The sequence below is a fragment of the Tachyglossus aculeatus genome, chromosome 1 (genome assembly GCF_015852505.1).
Source record: "Tachyglossus aculeatus isolate mTacAcu1 chromosome 1, mTacAcu1.pri, whole genome shotgun sequence".
Classification (NCBI taxonomy): Eukaryota; Metazoa; Chordata; class Mammalia; order Monotremata; family Tachyglossidae; genus Tachyglossus; species Tachyglossus aculeatus.
The window spans coordinates 105,151,636-105,176,677 of record NC_052066.1 but is presented as its reverse complement, the minus strand read 5'-3'; the positions used below and the strand labels follow the sequence as shown (position 1 = coordinate 105,176,677).

Sequence of the window (25,042 nt, the reverse complement as noted above, 5' to 3'; positions counted from 1 at the left end):
GTATAAAGCACTGTACTAAGTGCTTGGGAAAATGCAATACAACGGAATTAGCATTAGTTCCCTGCCCATAATGAGTTTACATTCTAAAAGGAGAGGCAGACATTAATATAAATAAATAAACTCCTAATAGCCAGCATTCTATATTTATATGGGCTTTGGAGTCAGAGGTCATGGGTTCAAATCCCAGCTCCGCCAACTGTCAGCTGTGTGACTTTGGGGAAGTCACTTAACTTCTCTGGGCCTCAGTTACCTCATCTGTAAAATGGGGATGAAGACTGTGAGCCCCCCATGGGACAACCTGATCACCTTGTAACCTCCCCAGCGCTTAGAACAGTGCTTTGCACATAGTACGTGCTTAATGCCATTATTATTAGTATTATTATTATTCAAAATACCACAATTATTAAGGGGAGAAACCGTGAAGGAAACACTCACCTCGCAAATCTTCTCCAAGGAAGGCACGAAGAAGTCGTCGCATACAATTGCCAGAGCGTAGAACATGTACATGGCCTGGAAAACAAAAGAAAACACCTGGAATTAGAGAGAGAAGGAGGAGGAGGAGGAATGGGGGAGGAGGAGGGGAAAGAGGAGAAGGAGGAGGGGGAGCAGAATGTCAATACGGTCTACAAATCCGAGGGAGCTCCTGAGCTCTAGAATGGAGCTCCGAGGGGAAAATGCTGATGGTCATCGAGGTACAAAGGTGCTGCCCAACCCCCAAACCCCAACTCTCCAGACGGAGGTGAGCTGCTGCATAGCTCCCTTTGGCAATGTGGATGGCAGAACCACTGAGGTAACATGAGGGATCCTTACGTAAATGATTGTCCTATATGAGACGTGTCCTCGGTGTCACAGAAAGTCAAAATCCATTTTTATTAGAAGAAGATCCAGGAACACAAAAATAATGGCCCAACCCTCCTCTATGCGTTGTGCCTTCTGGTTACCTCCATTAGGTATTTAATATAATAATAATAATGATGGCATTTGTTAAGCGCTTACTATGTGCAAAGCACTGTTCTAATCACTGGGGGGGGGGATACAATCAATCAATCAATCGTATTTGTTGAGCACTTACTGTGTGCAGAGCACTGTACTAAGCACTTGGGAAGTACAAGTTGGCAACATATAGAGACAGTCCCTACCCAACAGTGGGCTCACAGTCTAAAAGGGGGAGACAGAGAACAAAACCAAACATACTAACAAAATAAAATAAATAGAATAGATATGTACAAGTAAAATAAATAAATAAATAAATAGAGTAATAAATATGTACAAACATATATACATATATACATATACATATATACAAGGTGATCAGGTTGTCTCACGGGGGGCTCACAGTCTTAATCCCCATTTTACAGATGAGGTAACTGAGGCCCAGAGAAGTTAAGTGACTTGCCCAAAGTCACACAACTGACAATTGGCGGAGTCGAGATTTGAACCCATGACCTCTGACTCCAAAACCCGTGCTCCTTCCACTGAGCCACGCCGCATTTAGGGAGAAAACATATAATTAACTATAATTGAACCTATCCTGCCTTCCCTTAGTCATTAAATGTGAGAGGCTTTGATAAGCACAAAGTTCCAGTTGCCCCTCTCCTCAAGAGAAATAATGGGAAGAAGGTCAAATAAGAAAACAGACATGAAAGACACCTGATAGCTTTACAGCAAGAGCCATTTTCATTCCTCTCCTGCAGCAGACACTCTCTCTTTCTCTTTCTCTCTCTTTGTCTCTCTTTTCAGTTTCTATACTCCTTGAAAGTAGGGATCACATCTCTTGTTCTTCTTGTACTCCCTCATATGCTTAGCACAGTGCTCAGTGCCCGGAAAAATGCCAAATAAACACTCTACGTGAATGACTGAATTGTAAAAATACATCAACACCTAAAGCATTCGATTTTAGCCAATGAATAAAACACTGATCTTTCAAATTTCTTTTGGATTACATTCAAAATGGCAACAATGTTCTCTAGGTCAGTGGGATCGGTAAATGAAAGCCTCACTGAGGTTGGGGGCTCCCTAGGGGCAAACCTTCCATCCCCAAAGTGGGTCAGCTTGTTTCTTTCTCTCTCTGTTAGTTATCAGCAGGGCCTAGTGGAAAAAATGATATTTGTTTAGCGCTTCCCATACGTCAAACACTATTTTAAGCACTGGGGTAGATACAAGCTAATCAGGTTGGACACAGTCCTTTGTCCCACATGGGGCTCACAGTCTTAAGCCCCATTTTACAGACGAGGTAACTGAAACACAAAGAAGTTAAGTGACCTTCCCAAGGTCACACAGCAGTCAAGTGGCGGAGCTGGGACTAGAACTCAGCTCCTTCTGAATCCCAGGCCTGTGCTCTATCCACTAGGTCACGCTGAGAGCAGATGACCTGGGTTCCTACCCCACTCAACAATTGCTTTCTGTGTGACCTTGGGCAAGTCTTTGCCCCCTCCCTCCCTCTGCCCTAACCCCTTCCCCTCCCCTCAGCACTTGTGTATATTTGTATATATTCATTACTCTGTTTTATTAATAATAACAATAATGGCATTTATTAAGCTTTTATTACGTGCAAAGCACTGTTCTAAGCGCTGGGGAAGTTACAAGGTGATCAGGTTGTCCCACGGGGGGCTCACACTCTTAACCCCCATTTTCCAGATGAGGTAACTGAGGCCAAGAGAAGTGAAGTGACTTGCCCAAAGTCACACAGCTGACAAGTGGCGGAGCTGGGATTTGAACCCATGACCTCTGACTCCAAAGCCCATGCTCTTTCCACTGAGCCATGCTGCTTCTCATTAATGATGTGTATATAGCTAGAATTGTATTTATTCTGATGATATTGACAACTGTCTACTTGTTTTGTTGTCTGTCTCCCCCTTCTAGACTGTGAGCCTGTTGTTGGGTAGGGACCGTCTCTATATATTGCTGATTCGTGCTTCCCAAGCGCTTAGTATAGTGCTCTGCACACAGTAAGCGCTCAATAAATATGATTGAATGAATGAACGAATGAATTTAACTTCTCTGAGCCACAGTTTCTTCAATTATAAAATGGTGATGTAATACCTCTTCTCTCTCATACTTGGACTGTGAACCCCATGAGGGACAGGGACTGACCTAATTAATCTGTACCTATCCCAGCGCTTAAGACGGGGTTGACACAGAGTAAGCACTTAACAAATATCATAAAAAAGCAACAACAAAGGACAACTCCTTCTCTAGGGAAAATGGGTCTGGCCTCAAAGAAAATTTTCCAAAAACATTTTGGCCACATGACTTGCAGAGTGTGTGTGTGAGTGTGTTTGTGTGGGTATTTGTGATTGAACGGAGGAGATAAAACTGTCTCCCTGTTATAAAGTCACGGGTAACACATTACGTTTCTCAAAAGAATCTATAGCTTTGGCAACTTAAGGTTAGGAATGATTCTTCTTATCCTCCAGCAGAAAGTGTTTATATATCCAAGTGTTTGCGTCTGTATCTATTTCTCTGTCCTTCAGGATTGAAGATGATGCTACTAAAAATAAGTGACTGACACTCCCTTCCGCATTGTGTGCAATCAAGATTGCCCCCCACGAATCTCCTGTGTTTGTTACCCACCATGCCTGCAGCTGTTTAGGTTTCTCCCTCCAGTCCTTGCTCCTACAAAGTCATCCCATATCTAATTGCTAACTGCCAGACTGACCTGACCTCAGCTGCTGCTTAATTAATGGCATTTATTAAGCTCTTACTATGTGGAAAGCACTGTTCTAAGCGCGTTCTAAGCTCTGGGGAGTTTACAAGGTGATCAGGTTGTTCCACGGAGGGCTCACCATCTTCATCCCCATTTTACAGATGAGGTAATTGCGGCACAGAGAATAATAATAATAATGATGGCATTTATTAAGCGCTTACTATGTGCAAAGCACTGTTCTAAGTGCTGAAAAAATCTCCTGCGCCCAACGTGGGGCACGAACCCACGACCCTGAGACTAAAAGTCTCATGCTCTACCGACTGAGCTAGCCGGGCAAGTTAAGTTAAGCCGGGCAAGAGAAGTGAAGTGACTTGCCCAAAGTCACACAGCTGACAATTGGCGGAGCTGGGATTTGAACCCCTGACCTCTGACTCCAAAGCTTGGGCTGTTTCCACTGAGCCACACTGCTTCTCTTATTGTCTACTTCTCTGCCTGACTGTTGGAGATTTTGCCTTTCTTAAAAGAAAAAAATCATATCTGTAAAGCACTCACTATGCCCCAGACACTGCACTGAGCCCTTGGATTGATATGAGATAATTGGGTTGGACACAGTCCCTGTCCCACATTGGGCTCTCAGTCTTAATCCCTACTTTACAGATGAGGTAACTGAGGCCCAGAGAAGTGAAGTGCCACCCAAAGCCACCCAGCAGAAGAGTGGAGGAGCCGGGAATAGAACCCAGGTCCTCTGATTCCCAGACTTGTGGTCCTTCCACTAGGCAGCACAGCTTCATTTTGTCTTTAAAGTGTCTCTCCTCTCCACCCTGCTTATGATTATCCTATTTTAGCTCACCATCTAGCAGCTGCTTGGGCATTTTGTGGTCAGCTGTTGTCCTCAACTGTCCCACCCAGCAGAAGTGTGATGTCCCAAGCATTGTCGCACAGCTTGTGATCTGACTGCATTCATTGTCTGTGACTCTATAGCACTTTTGGATTTGCACCCTTTATTCACCCCTCCCTCAGCCCCACAGCACTTATATCTCCCCATTGTTGGGTAGGGACCATCTCTATATGTTGCCGATTTGTACATCCCAAGCGCTTAGTACAGTGCTCTACACTCAGTAAGCGCTCAATAAATACGATTGAATGAATCATCATCATCATCATCAATCGTATTTATTGAGCACTTACTATGTGCAGAGCACTGTACTAAGTGCTTGGGAAGTGCAAATTGGCAACATATAGAGTCAGTCCCTACCCAACAGTGGGCTCACAGTCTAAAAGGGGGGAGACAGAGAACAAAACCAAACATGCTAACAAAATAAATAACAAAATAAAATAAATAGAATAGATATGTACAAGTAAAATAAATAAATAAATAAATAGAGTAATAAATATGTACAAACATATATACATGTATACAGGTGAATGAATGAATGAATGAATGAATGAATGAATGAAAAACTGTAATTTATTTATTTACATTAATGCCTGTCTCCCCCTCTAGACTGTAAGCTCTTTTTGGGCAGGGAAGGTGTCTACTGACTCTGTTAGACTTTACTCTCCCAGGCACTTAGAAGAGTGCTCTGCACACTGTAAGCACTCAATAAATAGTGTTGCTTGACTGATCGACTGTATCCATTGTAAGCGCTTAGTACGGTGCTCTGCACACAGTAAGTGCTCAATAAATACGATCGAGTGAATCCAATCACTTGATGCTCCATATCGCGTGCCCATAATGTCATGGAACTGCTCTAGGAGTAGAGTGTGGTGTGCCTGCTAGGGTCAGGATTCACAGCCATAAAGAAGGATGGGCACTCTGTGCTGTGTAACTTCAATTTGGACCTCCACACACTGCTTTAATTCTATTTGTTCTGACGATTTGGACACCTGTCGACATGTTCTGTTTTGTTGTCCGTCTCCCCCTTCTAGACTGTAAGCCCGCTGTTGGGTAGGGACCATCTCTATATGTTGTCGACCTGGACTTCCCAAGTGCTTAGTCCAGTGCTCTGCATACGGTAAGCGCTCAATAAATACGATTGAATGAATATATCAATAGCCTTTTCGACTGGGTTTTCTAATCTTGCCTTGCCAAATTGGATAATGTGCTACTCGGGTAACAGAATTTAGCGACGGCATTCAGCTGTGTCACTAAAGTTGATCTTCTGTTACATATAGGGTTGGCGCGCACACACAAAAACACACCCCCCCCACACACATTCACACCCTCACCCACAGACATCTCCACACACCGAGACGTCTAGTGGGTTGAGCATTCTCTATAAATCAGGTTTTCTGCTGCTACTTATTGATCGGAATTGTGGGCCGGTTGATAAATCTGAACAAGCGCAGCCTCGGAGCTGCGATCAATAAACAAACCTGTCAGGCCTCCAGGCTGGGAAGTTAATTATTACTGCCATTAGTAATGGCAACGGCAAGTACTGCTCCGCAGCAAATGAAGTTCAATCAATAACCGATTGGAAAATCCCAGTAAGTTAATATAATGGATTGTACCGCGTAAGGACTAAACATGTGTGTGCGCGCCAACCCTTTACATAACAGAAGATCAACTTTAGTGACACGGAGCTTTAACATGTTGGTTAAAGCAACACGGTCCTTCCTGCCATCTCCGTTTCTGCCTCGTTAAGAATCGTCCCCGTCTGACTAGAATAGACAATCTTCCTTCTGGAGGAAGTGTAATTCACCCTGTTCATCACTCCTAACCTTTTAGAAAGAAAAATACAAAACAGTCTATTTCCACACCGCCCACCTCCTGCCCCTCAGAGCTCCTAACCCAGCCGGCCACCTTCAGAGGGAGAAGGAACCTTCGAAGGCTGCCTGCTTGGAAACTGCCCGTGTGCCTTGAGTTTGGAGGCGTTCACTCTGGAATTATCAACTGGAATTCCCACTCCATCCCAGGCATCATTTCCTGCTCATTCATTCATTCATTCAATCGTATTTATTGAGCGCTTACTGTGTGCAGAGCACTAAGCGCTTGGGAAGTACAAGTTGGCAACATATAGAGACGGTTCCTACCCAACAGCCTCACAGTCTAAAAGGGGGAGACAGACAACAAAACAAAACATATTAACAAAATAAAATAAATAGAATAGTAAGTATGTACAAGTAAAATAGAGTAATAAATATGTACAAGCATATTCATTCAATTCATTCAATCGTATTTAATTGGAGATGGCTTGGAGGGGGAGAAGCTCCGAACAAACGGGACGGTGACGGGGGAAAGCCTGGAATTTCTGGGGTTGGGGGTCCCAGGCTGAGGGGCGGGATGGGCTCTCCCTTTGTTCCCGGCAGGTGACCGCCCCGCCGACGCGGCTGCCCGGTGGGGACGGGATACTCTCCCAAGCGCTCAGTATAGTGCTCTGCATACAGTAAGCGCTCAATAAATATGATTGATTGAATGAATGAATGAGGGGGGCTCAGGGGTCATTTCCTGCACTGATGATCCCTCCTTCACTCATTACCTTTGCCAGCTTCAGTGCCAACCTTCACTGGGCAATGAAAGCGAAATCCCTGATGGGTTTGAACTCGTTAAAAGAGACCAGAGCCATGAGACGACAGGGTGTGGGCAACAGAGACCGGATTCGGGGCTGGATGACTGTTTTTTGGCTTCCAAAACAAGGGGTAGGCCAAGAATATATGCAACAGCTACGCAGGTAATGAGCATATGTTGCCAACTTGTACTTCCCAAGCGCTTAGTACAATGCTCTGCACACAGTAAGCGCTCAATAAATATGATTGAATGAATGGTGGAGGAATCATGGCCCAGTGGATAGAGCACAGGCCTGGAAGTTAGAAGGACCTGGGTTCTGATCCTGGCTCTGCCACTTTTCGGCTCTGTGACCTTGGGCAAATCACTTCACTTTTCTGGGCCTCGTGGACCTCATCTGGGAAATGGGGATTAAGGCCACGAGACCCATGTAGGTCAGGGACCGTGTCTAGCTATAGACTGTAAGCTCGTCGTGGGCAGGGAATGAGTCAGTTTATTGTTATAGTGTACTCTCCCCAGAGCTTAATACAGTGCTCCGCACACAGTAAATGTTTAATAAATGCAACTGAATGAATGAACTTGTATCTACCCGAGCGCTTATTACAGTGTCTGACACATTATTTATTATTATTATTATTGTTATGATGATGATGATGATGATGATGATGATGGCATTTGTTAAGCACTTACTATGTGCAAAGCACTGTTCTAAGCGTTGGGGAGGTTACAAGGTGGTCAGGTTGTCCTCCGGGAGGCTCACAGTCTTCATCCCCATTTTACAGATGAGATAGCTGAGTCCCGGAGAAGTTAAGTGACTTGCCCAAAGTCACACAACTGACAAGCAGCAGAGTGGGGATTTGAACCCATGACCTCTGACTCCCAAGCCAGGGCTCTTTCCACTGAGCCATGCTTCTCTTATGTGCCTTTGAGTCATTTCTGATTCATGGCGAGGCCACGGATATACTTCCTCCAGAACGTCCTGTCCTCTGACATAATCCACAACCTTTCTAAAAGTTCTTCTGTTATTGGTGTTATGGTCTCAATCCATCTCGCTGCTGGTCTGCCTCTTCCGCGTTTTCCCTGGACTTTTCCTAGCAATAGTGTCTTCTGAGAATTAGTTGTCCTGATGATGTGTCCAAAATATGCTAATCTAAGTCGAGTCATTTGGTCTTCCAAAGACCACTTTGGTTTTATTTGCTCTAAAATCCATTTGTTTGTTCTTTGGGCATTCATTCATTCAATCATATTTATTGAGCGCTTACCGTGTGCAGAGCACTGTACTAAGTGCTTGGGAAGTACAAGTTGGCAACATATAGAGACGGTCCCTACCCAACAGCGGGCTCACAGGCTAGAAGGGGGAGACAGACAACAAAACAAAACATATTAACAAAATAAAATAAATAGAATAAATATGAACAAGTAAAATCAATAGAGTAATAAATACATACAAACATATATACGGATATACATATATACAGGTGTTATGGGGAGGGGAATGAGGTAAGCCGGGGGGATGGGGAAGGAGGTGGGGGAGAGGAAATAAGGGGCTCAGTGTGGGAAGGCCTACTGGAGGAGGTGAGCTCTCAGTAGGGCTTTGAAGGGAGGAAGAGAGCTAGCTTGGTGGATGTGTGGAGGGAGGGCGTTCCAGGCCAGGGGGAGGACGTGGGCCGGGGGTCAACGGCGGGATGGGCGAGAACGAGGTATGGTGAGGAGGTGAGCAGCAGAGGAGTGGAGGGTGCGGGCTGGGCTTTAAAGTCCAGCACAATTCTGTCTCAGATGCACTGTTCACACCTTTTCTCTTTCCTGGAGTACCCTCCCCCTGGCCTGGAACGCCCTCCCTCCACACATCCGCCAAGCTAGCTCTCTTCCTCCCTTCAAAGCCCTACTGAGAACTCACCTCCTCCAGTAGGCCTTCCCACACTGAGCCCCCTATTTCTTCTCCCCCACCTCCTTCCCCATCCCCCCCGGCTTACCTCCTTCCCCTCCCCATAACACCTGTATATATGTATATCCGTATATATATGTTTGTACATATTTATTACTCTATTGATTTTACTTGTTCATATTTATTCTATTTATTTTATTTTGTTTCTCTTTCCTGGCGTGCTTAAGAGAAGCAGCGTGGCTCAGTGGAAAAGAGCACGGGCTTTGGAGTCAGAGGTCATGGGTTCAAATCCCGGCTCTGCCAATTGTCAGCTGTGTGACTTTGGGCAAGTCACTTAACTTCTCTGTGCCTCAGTTCCCTCATCTGGAAAATGGGGATTAAGACTGAGCCCCCCGTGGGACAACCTGATCACCTTGTAACCTCCTCAGCACTTAGAACAGTGCTTTGCACATAGCAAGCGCTTAATAAATGCCATCATTATTACCCTTCCCTTCCCGTCCCCTGCCACTGCCCTCCGCTCCACCAAACCATATCCCTCTCCCCCTTCAAAGCCCTCTTAAAAAAGTCACCTAGGACTTTTTTAACTCTACTAATTAGCTCTACTAATCCTCCACCTTCCTTGTCACATTACCTTGTAAGCCATCTTAAGGACTCCTAAGTAAGGGCTTGCTTTTTAATGAATTGCTCATTTCATCTCACTGTTCATTTACTGTTCACTGCCTGAATATTTGGCAACTTGGGCCTACAATTTTTGCTTATTCCCCAAGTACTTGGTAAGCCCAGTCCTGCAACAGGTGGGTTCTCACTTAACCTGCTTTAAGAACGATTTTTGTTGTTGTACTCTGGGCAGTCAGTGGCATTGGCAAAAGCCTTCTCCAACACCACATTTCAAAAGAATCGATGTTCTTTCTATCCCGTTGTTTCATCGTCCAGTTTTCGGATCCATACACGGCCACTACAAACACCACAGCGCTGACAATTTGCATTTTTGTGGCAATTGTTACATCTGCACATTTCTTGACTTTTTGCCTGGCACATATTTGCCCAAGGCCACACAGCAGACAAGTGGCAGAACCAGGATTTGAACCCATGACCTTCTGACTCTCAGGCCCGGGCTCTTTCCACCAGGTCATGCTGCTTCTCTAAAAATGGTATTTGATAAGCCTGGCACATAGCAAACAATTATCAAGTACCGTTTTTAGAGAAGTAGCATGACCTAGTGGAAAGAGCCCAAGGTGGGAGTCAGAAGGTCACGGGTTCTAATCCTGGTTCTGCCACTTGTCTGCTGTGTGGCCTTGGGCAAGTCACTTCACGTCTCTGTGCCTCAGTTACCTCACCTGTAAAACTGGGGATTGAGACTGTGAGCCCCACCTGAGACAGGGATTGTGTTCAACCCGATTTCCTTGTATCCACCCCAGTGCTCAATACAGTGCCTGGCACATAGTAAATGCTAAACTGTTATCATTATTATTATTAGAGCTTGGGACTGGGAGTCAGAAGGACCTGGATTCTAATCCCGGCTCTGGCGCTTGTCTGCTGTGTGATCTTGGGCAAGTCACTGACTTTCTCTGTGCCTCAGCTACCTCAGTTGTGAAATGAGGATGAAGACTGTGAGCCTTTTTAGCTGTATCCCACCCAGAACTCAGTACAGTGCCTGGCACATAATAATAATCATAACGATGGCATTTATTAAGCGTTTACTATGTGCAAAGCACTGTTCTAAGTGCTGGGGAGGTTACAAGGTGATCAGGTTGTCCCACATGAGGCTCACAGTCTTCGTCCCCATTTTACAGATGAGGTAACTGAGGCACAAAGAATAATAATAATAATGATGGCATTTATTAAGTGCTTACTATGTGCAAAGCACTGTTCTAAGCACTGGGAAGGTTACAAGGTGATCAGGTTGTCCCACATGGGGCTCACAGTCTTCATCCCCATTTTACAGATGAGGTAACTGAGGCACAGAGAAGTTAAGTGACTTGCCCAAAGTCACACAGCTGACAACTGGCGGAGCTGGGATTTGAACCCATGACCTTTGACTCCAAAGCCCGTGCTCTTTCCACTGAGCCACACTGCTTCTCTAGGTAAGCGCTTAACAAATACCATAATTACTAATTGCAGTATTTGTTAAGAGTGTATTACATGCCAAGCACTGGGCTCAAACTAGGGTAGAAACAACGGAAGAGTATCGAACACAGTCCCTATCCCACATGGGGTTCATAATCTTAGGGGGAGGGAGAACAGGTACCTTACCCCCATTTTACAGATAGGAAACTGAGGCCCAGACAGCTGAAATGACTTGTCCAAGGTCACACACAGGCAAGTGGCAGAGCCGGGATTGGAACCCTTACTCCTTACTTTCAGGCCTGTGCTCTTTCCCTCATCTATGATGTCACCCTGGGGGAAAGGCTCGGAATCTGGAATGTAAAGGTACTTAGACTACTGCTGACACTCATCACAGTCTTAATCCCCATTTTACAGATGAGGAAACTGAGGCCCAGAGAAGTGAAGTGACTTGCCCAAAGTCACACAGCTGACAATTGGCGGAGCTAGGATTTGAACCCATGACCTCTGACTCCCAAGCCTGGGCTCTTTCCACTGAGCCACGCTGCTTCATTGGCAAAATGAACAGAGTAGTAAATATGTACAAGTAGAATAAGTAGAGTAATAAATCTGTACAAACATTCATTCCTTCAATCCTATTCATTGAGCCAATGAGTGTCAGAAGGGTCATTTTTATTACAATCAATCAATCAATCAATCATATTTATTGAGCGCTTACTGTGTGCAGAGCACTGTACTAAGTGCTTGGGAAATACAAGTTGGCAACATATAGAGACAGTCCCTACCTAACAGTGGGCTCACAGTCTAGAAGGGGGAGACAGAGAACAAAACCAAACATACTAACAAAATAAAATAAATGGAATAGATATGTACAAGTCAAATAAATAAATAAATAGAGTAATGAATATGTACAAACATATATACATATATACAGGTGCAGTGGGGAAGGGAAGGCTAAAGCACCAGCTGCAGATTGCTGAACGCTTATTGGTGTTACCCCGCCCAAGGTCATAACCAAACAATGGAATGGAGTGGCATCTTTTGCACTCTGTGCCAGTGAATCAATCAATCAATCAATCAATCGTATTTATTGAGTGCTTATTGTGTGCAGAGCACTGTATTAAGCGCTTGGGAAGTCCAAGTTGGCAACATATAGAGATGGTCCCTACCCAACAGGGGCTCACAGTCTAGAAGGGGGAGACAGAGCTGGAATCTAGGAGTTCTTGAATTTATGGACAACCTACAATGGTGGCTCCTGTCCTCAGTTGGAAAGGGGACTGCAACAATATAAATTTTAAAGCAACTCACATCCACAAAAAGCCTCAGGGCAGAGACTTCAATTCATTCACTCACATTTATTGAGCGCTCACTGTGTGCAGAACACTGTACTAGGCGCTTGGGAAATACAAGTCGGCAACATGTAGAGACAGTCCCTACCCAACAACGGGCTCACAGTCTAGAAATGTGGGGAGCAAAGCTCTCTCCTGTTTCATAATGAAATGCTGTTCATTTCGTCCAGTGACATGACATGCAAATTTGTGAAGCATTCCATATTTTTGCACATCCGCCAAGCTAGCTCTCTTCCTCCCTTCAAAGCTCTACTGAGAGCTCACCTCCTCCAGGAGGCCTTCCCACACTGAGCTCCCTTTTTCCTCTCCCCCTCCCCATCCCCCCCTGCCATACCTCCTTCCCCTCCCCACAGCACCTGTATATATGTTTGTACAGATTTATTACTCTATTCTACTTGTACATATTTACTACTGTATTTTGCCAATGAAGCAGCATGGCTCAGTGGAAAGAGCCCAGGCTTGGGAGTCAGAGGTCATGGGCTCAAATCCCAGCTCCGCCAATTGTCAGCTGTGTGACTTTGGGCAAGTCACCTCACTTCTCTGGGCCTCAGTTTCCTCATCTGTAAAATGGGGATTAAGACTGTGAGCCCCCCGTGGGACCACCTGATCACCTTGTAACCTCCCCAGCACTTAGAACAGTGCTTTGCACATAGCAACCACTTACTAAATGCCATTATTATTATTACTTCTCTATTATAGGTGAAGAGGCTTACACTTTCAATGCCCCACTTTTCTCCTCCAGTGACCTCCAGAACAGCAGGGGTGTTCAAATTAGCAGCAGGCATTTGGGAGGCAAAGGAAAAGACAACAGCCTCAAGCATTAAAGGAGGCAGGCAGGACAATGGGAATGGGATTCAGAGAAAGGAAATTGAGGTCAGTTACCAGGTGTGCCATGCTAAACCAGATCCTGGGAGGAATTCCAAGTGAAATCTAAGTCCAAGCTTCCTGCCCTTACGGTCCTTGCAGTCTAATGAGAGAAACAAGGAATAACGGGGCCCCAGTGAAGTCAGAGGTCAGGGGTTCAAATCCCCACTCGGCCATTTGTCAGCTGTGTGACTGGGCACGTCACTTAATCAATCAATCAATCAATCAATCGTATTTATTGAGCGCTTACTATGTGCAGAGCACTGTACTAAGCGCTTGGGAAGTACAAATTGGCATCACATAGAGACAGTCCCTACCCAACAGTGGGCTCACAGTCTAAAAGGGGGAGACAGAGAACAGAACCAAACATATCAACAAAATAAAATAAGTAGGATAGAAATGTACAAGTAAAATAAATAAATAAATAAATAAACTTCTCTGGGCCTCAGTTGCCTCATCTGTAAAATGGGGATTAAGACTGTGAGCCCCCCGTGGGGCAACCTGATCACCTTGTAACCTCCCCAGCACTTAGAACAGTGATTTGCACACAGTAAGTGCTTAATAAATGCCATCATTTTTATTTATTATTATTAAGACTAGAAGAGTACTGGGAACTCTCCAGGTGCGACCCTGAGAGGGGGCAAATGATGTACCAACTGTATATAAGGAAATCCTGTATTGTGTAGAGTTGAACTGGCCTTGACTGGTAGAGGAAACGCTGCCTGTCAACCACCGCTCTGGATTAAAGGAATCGCTAGTAGGAATAAACTTGTCTCTGACATATCCTTTTGAATACAACGCAGAGTCTGTGAGGTTTTCTTCAATACAGTCTAATGGGGGAGACAAAGATTGGGAGCCCAATGGAGATTTATCAGCTGGAGGGGTAGGAAATTCCTAAAGGGGTGGGAGAGGGGTGATGAGGTGTAATAATAATAAATAATAATAATAATAATGGCATTTATTAAGTGCTTACTATATGCAAAGCACTGTTCTAAGCACTGGGGAAGTTACAAGGCTTTGTGTAATAATAATAAATAATAATAATGGCATTTATTAGGTGCTTACTATGTGCAAAGCACTGTTCTAAGCGTTGGGGAGGTTACAAGGTGATCAGGTCATCCCAGGGGGTGGGGGGCTCATAGTTTCAATCCCCATTTTACAGATGAGGGAACTGAGGCCCAGAGAAGGAAGTGACTTGCCCAAAGTCACATAGCTGACAATTGGTGGAGCTGGGATTTGAACCCATGACCCCTGACTCCAAAGCCCAGGCTTTTTCCACTGAGCCACACTGCTTCTCTAGTTGTAGAGGCTCCAGGCTGCTCCCAGGAAGGTTGAAACCTACAAGTGAGTTGTTATTTATTTATTAAAATGGGGATGAAGGATGGGGAATGGGGATGTAATAAATGCTATTATTATTATTATGAAGACTGTGAGCCCCACGTGGGACAACCTGATTACCCTGTCTCTACCCCAGTGCTTAGAACAGTGCTTGCACATAGTAAGCACTTAACAAATACCATCATCATCATCATCATCATGGATTGTTGGCATTATTTCCAATAAGCAGTCTTTAGAGTGATGTTCATCGCACCTGCCCTTACATTTCTGAAAGGTGCTAGGGGCAGAAAGAGTCATCATGGGCATAATAATGTTAATAATAATAATGATAATAATGATTGTGGTGTTTGTTAAGCTCTTACTATGTGTCAAACAGTGTACTAAGTGCTGGGGTAGATGTGTGACTGTGGCCAAGTCACTTTACTTCTCTGTGCCTCAGTTACCTCATCAGTAAAATCGGGAGTAAAGACCGTGAGCCCCATTTGGGACACAGACCGTATCCAATCTGATTAGCTTATATCTATCCCAGCGCTTAGAACAGTACTTGGCTCATAGTAAGTGCTTAACAAACATCACTATTATTATTATTTTTATTAGTAGTAGCAGTAGTAAGATAATCGGGTTTCACATAAGGCTCACATTCTAAGTGGGAAGGAGCACAGATATTGAATCCCCATTTTTGCAGAAGAGGGAACTGAAGCACAGAGAAGTTAGGCAACTTGCCCATGGTCACCCAGCAGGTAAGGGGTGGAGCTGGGATGAGAACACAGGTTCTCTAACTCGAAAGTCCGTGCTTTTTCCTCCAGGCCATGCTGATTCCCTCGGGTTTGCTTTCTGGAAAAGCAACTTTCCATTGGAAGCAGCTGATGCTACATCCAGGGAAGGGATTCGCCACAAACAACCTGGTTTCTGAGTCCCAACCCTCGAGGGGTGATGGTGGAACTAAGGGATGAGGGAGCTGGTTACTTGTTAAGCCCTTATTATGTGCCAAGCACTGTTCTAACTGCTGGTGTAGATACGAGTTAATAATGATAGTAATAATAATAATAATTGGCATCTGTTAAGTGCTTACTATGTGCAAAACACTGTTCTAAGCACTGGGGGGAAACAAGGTGATCACGTTGTCCCACGTGGGGCTCACAGTCTTTATCCCCATCTTACAGATGAGGTAACTGAGGCTCAGAGAAGTTGTGACTTGCCCAAGGTCACACAGTAGAAATGTGGCAGAGCTGGGATTAGAACCCCTGACCTCTGACTCCCAAGCCCGGGCTCTTTCCACTGAGCCACACTGCTTCTCTAATCAGATTGGACACAGTCCCTGTCCCACATGGGGCTCACAGTCTCAATTCCTATTTCACAGATGAGGGAACTGAGGCACAGAGAAGTGAAGTGACTTGCCCAGGGCCACAGAGCAGACAAGTGGCAGAGCCCAGGCCCGTGCTCCTTCTGCTGGAGTAAACGCGGGGGTAAGGGGGATGGTGGGGGGAAGAAGAGGAGAGGGCTTTAACCTTGGCTAGCAGGGATTCCTGAGAAAATAAACCAAGCTCTCTTCTTGCCCCCTGGCTGTTTCCCTTTCAAAGTTAAAATAATCACATATGGCTCCGCTTCACTTTTCTAATTTTTCATTTCCATGACCAACTCTGGGGCGTAACAGCCTCACAGAGGCATGTTGTGCGGGCGAGTCCCAGTTCTGGCCCATAAGGAGACATCACCCGCTCGATGCCCTCTCCCTCCCCGGGTCAACCGGCAAGCCAACTGCCCGTCACCGGAGCACAAATCTGGGTAAGCGCATGAAGCGCTCTCTGGGCCCGGTGGATGGGAAACGGAGAAACCGAACGAGGCAAGAGAAGGGCACGTGAAGGGGGAAGAGTCAAATCCAAAGGAACGTCTACAGCAATAAATAAAAAATAATAAACCTCCTGGCTCTGAAAATCTCTTTCCTGATCCCAAGGCCAGCAGGAATGTTCAAGGTCTCTGCGAGCAATTCCCCGCTGAAAAAGTTCTCTGGGAGATGTCCAAATTAATAACCCAAACGCCAGGCATTAGAGCGGAGCGAACCACAATCATGGAAACTGTGGCTGGGATTGTCTTTCTGGGATTGGGAAAGAAATGAGCTAGAGTTCAGGTGATGTCCGCAGGGACCCGGGAAATTCCCCACCCCCACCTCTTTTTCTTCTCTCCCTCTCCTTTTTCCCACTCTCCCTCTCCCACCTCCTTTTTTTTTTCCCTCAGGACCCCAGGGGGACAGAGTTCTACCCTTGGATCAGAGTATCTGAGTTCTGGCCTCGGTGTAAATTTACTATATACATTTAGATTGACTCTCAATTACCCTCTTCGCAGTTTCTCATGTTGTAAAATAGAGTTGACATCAGAACATAATGATTATAATGATGGTATTTGTTAAACCCTTTTTATGTGCCAGGCTCTGTACTAAGCCCTGGGGTGGATGCAAGCAAATTGGGTTGGACATGGTCCCTGTTCCGTGTAGGGCTCACAGTCTCAATCCCTGTTTTATAGATGAGGTAACTGAAGCCCAGAGAAGTGACTTGCCTAAGGTCACACAGCAGACAAGTGGCGGAGCCAGGATTTGAACCCAAGTCCTTCTAACTCCCAGGCCCGTGCTCTATTCATTCATTCAATCGTATTTATTGAGCGCTGTGTGCAGAGCACTGTACTAAGCGCTTGGGAAGTACAAGTTGGCAACATATAGAGACGGTCCCTACCCAACAGTGGGCTCACAGTCACAGTCTCTATCCACTATGCAATGCTGCTTTTCTAACATGAAACCCTGAGACCAACAGAGTTAGGCGGTATGATTCATTCATTCATTCATTGTACTTATTGAGCACTTACTGTGTGCAGAACACTGCACTAAGTGTTTGGAAAGTACAATTCACCAACAAAAAGAGACAATCCCTGCCCACAACGGGCTCACAGTCTAGAAGACAGGCTCGCAGTCTCCTTACCCTCCAGGACTTTACAATCTAGTGGGGGAGACAATCACTAAAATAACTTAGGAGGAAGTTATGAGGAGGAAAGAAAAGGGGACATGGCTGTGTATACTCTTTCTCCATATGTATATGCATGTAGATGTGTACATATGTGTCTATATTTCTATATATGAGTTAGTGCTTAGGTAATAAGGCATGTTGGCATGGCTTAGTGGAAAGTCAGAGGTCGTGGGTTCTAATCCCAGCTCTGCCACTTACCAGCTGTGTCTGACTTTGGGTGACTCACTTAACTTTGACTCACTTTGGGTGAGTCACTTAACTTCTCTGTGCCTCAGTTACCTCATCTGTAAAATGGGGATTAAGGTAGTGAGCCCCACGTGGAACAACCTGATAACCTTTTATCTACCCTAGTGCTTCGAACAGTGCTTGGCACATAGTAAGCGCTTAACAAATTCATTCAATCATATTTATTGAGCATTTACTGTGTGCAGAGCACTGTACTAAGCACTTGGAAAGTACAATTCAGCAACAGATAGAGATGGTCCCTACCCGCCAACGGGCTCACAGTCTAGAAGGGGGAGACAGACAACAAAACAAATAGAATAGACAGGCATCAGTAGCATCAAAATTGATGAATAGAATTATAGATCTCTACACATCATTAATAAAATTAATAGAATAATAAATATGTGCAAATATGTACAAATGCTGTGGGACGGGGGTAGGGCAGAGGGAGGGAGTAGGGGCGATGGGGAGGGGAGGAGGAGCAGAGGAAAAGAGGGGTTCAGTCTGGGAAAGCCTCCTGGAGGAGGTGAGCACTCAGTAGGGCTTTGAAGGGTTGGGCAGATGTGAGGAGGGAGGGCATTCCAGCCCAGAGATGGGATGTGGGCCAGGGATAACAGTGGGACAGGCGAGAATGAGGCCCAGTGAGGAGGTTAGCAGCAGCAGAGGAGGAGAGGGTGCAGGCTGGGCTGGAGAAGGAGAGAAGGGAGGTGAGGTAGAAGGGGGAGAGGGGATGGACAGCTTTGAAGCCAATAGTGAGGAGTTTTCGCTTTATGCGAAGGTTGAGAGGCAACCACTGGAGATTTTTGAGGAGGGGGGTGACATGCCCAGAGCGTTTCTGTAGAAAGATAATCCGGGCAGCAGAGTTAAGTATAGACTGAAGCGGGGAGAGACAGGAGGTTGGGAGGTCAGAAAGGAGCCTAATGCAGTAATCCAGTCGGGATAGGATGAGTGATAACTGGAGATTTTTGAGGAGGGGGGTGACATGCCCAGAGCGTTTCTGTAGAAAGATAATCCAGGCAGCAGAGTGAAGTTTAGACTGAAGCAGGGAGAGACAGAAGGATGGGAGGTCAGAAAGGAGCCTAATGCAGTAATCCAGTCGGGATAGGATGAGTGATTGTACTAATGAGGTAGCGGTTTGGATGGAGAGGAAAGGGTGGATCTTGGTGATGTTGTGAAGGTGAGACTGGCAGGTTTTGGTGACGATTGGATGTGTGGGGTGAATGAGAGAGTGGAGCCAAGGATGACATGAAGGTACTACTATTATTATTATTATTATTATTATTATGTAAGATATGAACATAAGAGCTCCAGTTGGTGCAGAAAGGCTATTGGAGGTGGACATAATCTGGGAAAATTAGAAATTAATCAGGGAAGGCCTCCTGGAGGAAATGTACTTTCAGAAGGGCTTTGAACCAGATTTGAAGAGGGAATGAGTTTCTGGCTGAGGGAAGGACACGAGCAAGAGGTTGGCAGTGGAAAGGTTGAGAAAGAGGTGACTGAACTTTAACAGGGATGAAGAGCGTGACTGCAGTGTTTTGGGAGAAGAGAATACAAGTGGGAGGGAGAGAGTGCTGATTGATTGCCTGAAAGTCAGTGATCAGGGGTTTCTTGGAAAGAATCGGGAGCTGGTTATCCCCATGGATAATCATCTTCGTTGTTAGGGGTGGTACATCAAACAGTCCTGCCTTTCCCTTCTCTATGCCTAACTCTAACCACCAGGACTTGGCAACCTTATCCATTTGGTTCCACCGTAATGTGTGTTTCCAGTGTGACCAGAATGCAATTATGGGGACTGAGGCACATTCTCCAGGCAACACAAGCCTCAGCCAATCAATCATTCGATGGTATTTATTGAGCATTTAAGATTGAACTTATCTTACCGCCAGTTTTTGGAAAATTAATTTCTTTTCAGGTTGCTCAGAGACAGAGTAACCATTTTTCAATGGTAAATAATAATGGCATTTGTTAAGCGCTTACTATGTGCAGAGCACTGTTCTAAGCATTGGGGGGATACAAGGTGATCAAGTTGTCCCACGTGGGGCTCACAGTCTTAATCCCCATTTTACAGATGTGGTAACTGAGGCTCAACAGAGACTCACTGTTGCAGTGTCCCTGGACCCATTTGATGTCAAGTTGCTCTGTAAAAAGAGGTTCAACCACCTAGCAATGCAGGCAGTCAGAGAGTGAACTGGATGCATTAATAATAATTACCGATAATAAATAATTAATTATTAATTAATATTATATATTATTATGGTACTTATTAAGCACTTACTATGTGCGATGCACTGTTCACACTCTACTGAGTACAATACAACAGACTTAGCCAACATGTTTCCTGCCCACAATGAGCCTACGATCTAGAGGGGGAGACAGACATTAAAAGAAATAAAATCTATAGCATATAATTTAAAGATATCTACATAAATGCTGTGGAGTTGAGGGTGGGGTGAATATCAAAGACCCAAGGGTCACAGATCCAAATGCAGATAGGACACAGAAGGGAGAGGGAGCCGGGAAAAAGAGGGCTTAATTAGGGAAGGCCACCTGGAGGAGATGCGATCTCAATATTTTGAAGGTGGGGAGAATGGTGGTGTGGCATATATAATAATAATAATAATAACAATAATAATAATAATAATAATAATGGCATTTATTAAGCACTTTCTATGTGCAAAGCACTATTCTAAGCACTGGGGAGGTTACAAGGTGATCAGGATGTCCCACAGGGGTGCTCACAGCCTTCATCCCCATTTTCCAGATGAGGGAACTAAGGCACAAAGAAGTGAAGCGACTTGCCCAAAGTCACACAGCTGACGATTTGTGGAGCTGGGATTTGAACCCATGACCTCTGACTCCAAAGCCCGGGCTCTTCCCACGGAGCCACGCTGCTTCTCGCCAGCCACGCTGCTTCTCAGCCACGCTGCTATATGGAGCGGGCTAGGTTACACTGTACTAATCACCTGGGAGGGCACAACAGAAGTGAAACATAGGGTTTCTGACCTCAAGGATTTAATAATAATAATTATGGTATTTGTCTGTGAGCCCGCTGTTGGGTAGGAACCGTCTCTATATGTTGCCAACTTGTACTTCCCAAGCACTTAGTACAGTGCTCTGCACACAGTAAGGGCTCAATAAATACGACTGAATGAATGAATGTTAAGTACTTACTCTGTGCCAAGCACTGTTCTTAACACTGGGATAGATACAAGGTAATCAGGTTGGACACGGTCCCTGTTCCATATAGGGCTCACAGTCTTAATCCTCATTTTACAGATGAGATAGCTGAGGTGCAGAGAAGTGAAGTGACTTGGCCAAGGTCATATGGCAGGCCAGTGGCAGAACTAGGATTAGAACCCAGATCCTCTGACTCCCAAGCCCAGGCTCTTGTCACTAGGCCATGCTGCTTCTCTGAGTTTACAATTTAAGTTTCAGCCCGTCCCCTTAGCTTTACGAGATCTTTCTGGAATTTATCTTCATGGCATCTCACCACCCGGAGGAGCTCAGAGTCATCGGCAAAATTGAGATTTGACTGCACACTTCTTCTTCCAGATCATTTTTATGGAAGATTGAAGCAAAACCAAATTTGCACTGCTCCCTAGGGGACCCCACTCCTCCTCCCTCTTGAAAAGCGTTCTTGGGTTCCTAACTCTAAGGCAGACTTCTGGGCCAGAAACTCCCCTTCGCTCCCATGGAAATTCTGTTTTTGATTGGGGGACTGGGGCCACAGGAGGCTTTCTTTCCTGCTAGTCTGTCCTGCACAGATGGAAATATTCTTTCATGGTTCCATATCTGAAACTCAGAAGTTTCAGGCAATGGTAAGCTCAATTGAAAGATTTATTTTTAAGGTATCTGTTACGGGCTTACTGTGTGACAGGCACTAAGCTCTGGGGTAGATACAAGCTAATCAGGACACAGTCCATGTCCCACACGAGGCTCACGGTCTCAGTCCCCATTTTACAGATTAGGGAACGGAGGCACAGAGAAGTGAAGTGACTTGCCTAAGGTCACACAGCAGATGAGAGGCAAGCCAGGATTAGAACCCAGGTTCTTCTAAATCCCAGGCCCATGCTCTTTCCACTAGGCCATACTCTCCTTGGCTTCCATTCTGATGGCATGAGCAACAGATAACGTCATCCCTTTCAAACTTCTGCACTGGATCCCTCTCTCCTGAGCTATGTGCAGGGCCAGCCCATTTTGATTTTACAATACTGAAATCTCATTGCAAAAGGGCAGAGAGTTCCTTCTGCCTTTCATCGCCCAGTGGACAGAAAATGTGGTTCTCCCTGAAGAGATTAATTAATTTGAGACCTTTGAAAGCGTCATGAAGGGCCAAGCCCAAATCAGACAATGTTTTGGGAGCCCTAAGATTCCTCAAGGAAAGAAACTGAAAGCATAGATTGCACCTTGGGGCCTGAGGCATAAGAAGGCAAAATCTATAATTTGATGCAGCACTGAAAGGTGAGGTTTTCATTGCACCAAAGCCTAATATTTCCAAACCTGGTCTACATTGGCTTGTTTTCCGTCAGTCTGTCATATTTCTTGAGTGCTTACTGTGTGCAGAGCACCATACTAAGAACTTGGGAGAGTACAATATAACGTGTTTGGTGACCATTAGGGACATTCACCTTGGAAACTCAGTGAGGCTAGCTCACACTGATGAACTAATCTTACCCCAAGTCTTCAGAAAATTAATTTCTTTTCAGGTTCCTCAGAGACAGAGTAACCATTTAGCAATGGCAAATGCAAAACAGAGACTCACTTTTGCAGTATCCCTGGACCCATTTGATGTCAAGTTGTTCTGTAAGGAGAGATTCAACCATCTAACAAGGCAGGCAGTGGGAGAATGAGTTGGATGCATTATTATTATTATTATTATTATTATTATTATGGTATTTGTTAAGCACTCAATATGTTCTAAGTTCTATTCTAAGCACTGTTCTAAGTACTGGGGTAGATACAAGTTAATCAACTTGGACAGTCCCTGTCCAACATGGGGCTCACACTCTTATTCCCATTTACAATAATAATAATAATAATAATGATGATGGCATTTATTAAGCGCTTACTATGTTCAAAGCACTGTTCTAAGTGCTGGGGATTTACAAGGTGATCAGGCTATCCTACAGGGGGCTCACAGTCTTAATCCCCATTTTACAGATGAGGTAACTGAGGCCCAGAGAAGTGAAGTGACTTGCCCAAAGTCACACAGCTGACAATTGGCGGAGCCGGGATATGAACCCGTGACCTCTGACTCCAAAGCCCGGGCTCTTTCCACTGAGCCACGCTGCTTCATTGGCAAAATGAATAGAGTAGTAAATATGTACAAGTAGAATAAATAGATCAATCAATCAATCAATCAATCAATCAATCGTATTTATTGAGCGCTTACTATGTGCAGAGCACTGTACTAAGCGCTTGGGAAGTACAAATTGGCATCACATAGAGACAGTCCCTACCCAACAGTGGGCTCACAGTCTAAAAGGGGGAGACAGAGAACAGAACCAAACATACCAACAAAATAAAATAAGTAGGATAGAAATGTACAAGTAAAATAAATAAATAAATAGAGTAATAAATATGTACAACCATATATACATATATACAGGTGCTGTGGGGAAGGGAAGGAGGTAAGACGGGGGGATGGAGAGGGGGACGAGGGGGAGAGGAAGAAGGGGCTCAGTCTGGGAAGGCCTCCTGGAGGAGGTGAGCTCTCAGCAGGGCCTTGAAGGGAGGAAGAGAGCTAGCTTGGTGGAGGGGCAGAGGGAGGGCATTCCAGGCCCGGGGGATGACGCGGGTCGGGGGTCGACGGTGGGAGAGGCGAGAACGAGGCCCAGTGAGGAGGTTAGCGGCAGAGGAGCGGAGGGTGCTGTCCCTCCGCTACAATAGAGTAATAAATCTGTACAGCAGACCTTTGGTGGAGCCAGGATTAGAACCCAGGTCCTTCTAACTCCCAGGCCTGTGCTCTACCTACTAAGCCATGCTACTTCTACATTGAAGGGGGGGGGGGGCAGAAGGGGAAACTGAGCCCGTATCGGTTAATTCATTTTGGCAGATGCTGTGGAGAATGGAAGGGGGCTAGACTTGAATGGTAAAACTAGATGGCTGGGTTGCCCGGATTTCCCCCTCGCCCCCCTTCCCTCTTCCCAATTTAGGAGCGGGGGTATTTCCATCCTCTTCTGCACATTCCCTCCTATCCAACCCCCATCCAACACCCACTGAGGCTCAGCTCAGCCTCCCGAATATAGTGGGCAGGGAAAGTTTCTACCAACTCTGTAGTTGTATTATACTCTCCTGTATACTTAGTGCAGTGCTCTGCACTTGTACTTCCCAAGCACTTAGTACACTGCTCTGCACACAATAAGCACTCAATAAATACGACTGAATGAATGAATAGCACTCAGTAAATAATAATAATAATGATGATGGTATTGGTTAAGCGCTTATTAAGTGCCAAGCACTGAATAATAATAATGATGGCATTTGCTAAGTGCTTACTATGTGCCAAGCACTGTTCTAAGCACTGGGGTAGATACAAAGTAATCAGGTAGTCCCACGTGGGGCTCACAGTCTTCATCCCCGTTTTACAGATGAGGTCACTGAGGCACAGAGAAGTTAAGCGATTTATCCAAAGTCACACAGCTGGTAAATGGCAGAGCCGGAATTAGAACCCATGACCTCTGACTCTCAAGACCGGGCTCTTTCCCCCAAGCCACGCTGCTTCTCACCATTGATTGATTGATTCATCATGGCGCAGTAGACTCTGGACCACCGAAACAAGCATCCCTCAAGCCTTTCCCCTTCCCCCATTAGACTGTAAGCTTTTGGAGGGAGAGATATGGTCTCCTACTTTTATCGGAAGCTCCCGAATGCCAGGATAACACTCTGCATATAATGCTCTGAACACCAAAGGTATTTTGAATACAGCAGACTCCCAGTACGGGGCCCTTCATTAAGGGTATACTTATTATAGTGTTCTATATATGGGGAACAGGTATTCACTTCAGCGCTCTACAATCCCGGCTCCGCCACTTGTCAGCTGTGTGACTTTGGGCAAGTCACTTAACTTCTCTGGGCCTCAGTTACTTCATCTGGAAAATGGGGATTAAGACTGTGAGCCCCATGTGGGACAACCTAATTGCCTTGTATCTACCC

General features: G+C 45.3%; 1 protein-coding gene and 1 non-coding gene across 2 annotated transcripts in view; both read right to left on the bottom strand.

Annotated features, from left to right (window-relative positions):
• The window catches only part of SLC24A3 (solute carrier family 24 member 3), a 515,859-nt gene that overhangs the window by 128,076 nt on the left and 362,741 nt on the right, over positions 1 to 25,042 (bottom strand). The window contains exon 5 of the mRNA XM_038745680.1: positions 436 to 510. Within this exon, the coding sequence (XP_038601608.1) occupies positions 436 to 510 (75 nt within the window). The remainder of the gene's footprint in view (positions 1 to 435; positions 511 to 25,042) is intronic.
• On the bottom strand, positions 3,909 to 3,981 carry TRNAK-UUU. Its single transcript has one exon. It is a non-coding gene; the product is annotated as a tRNA-Lys (tRNA).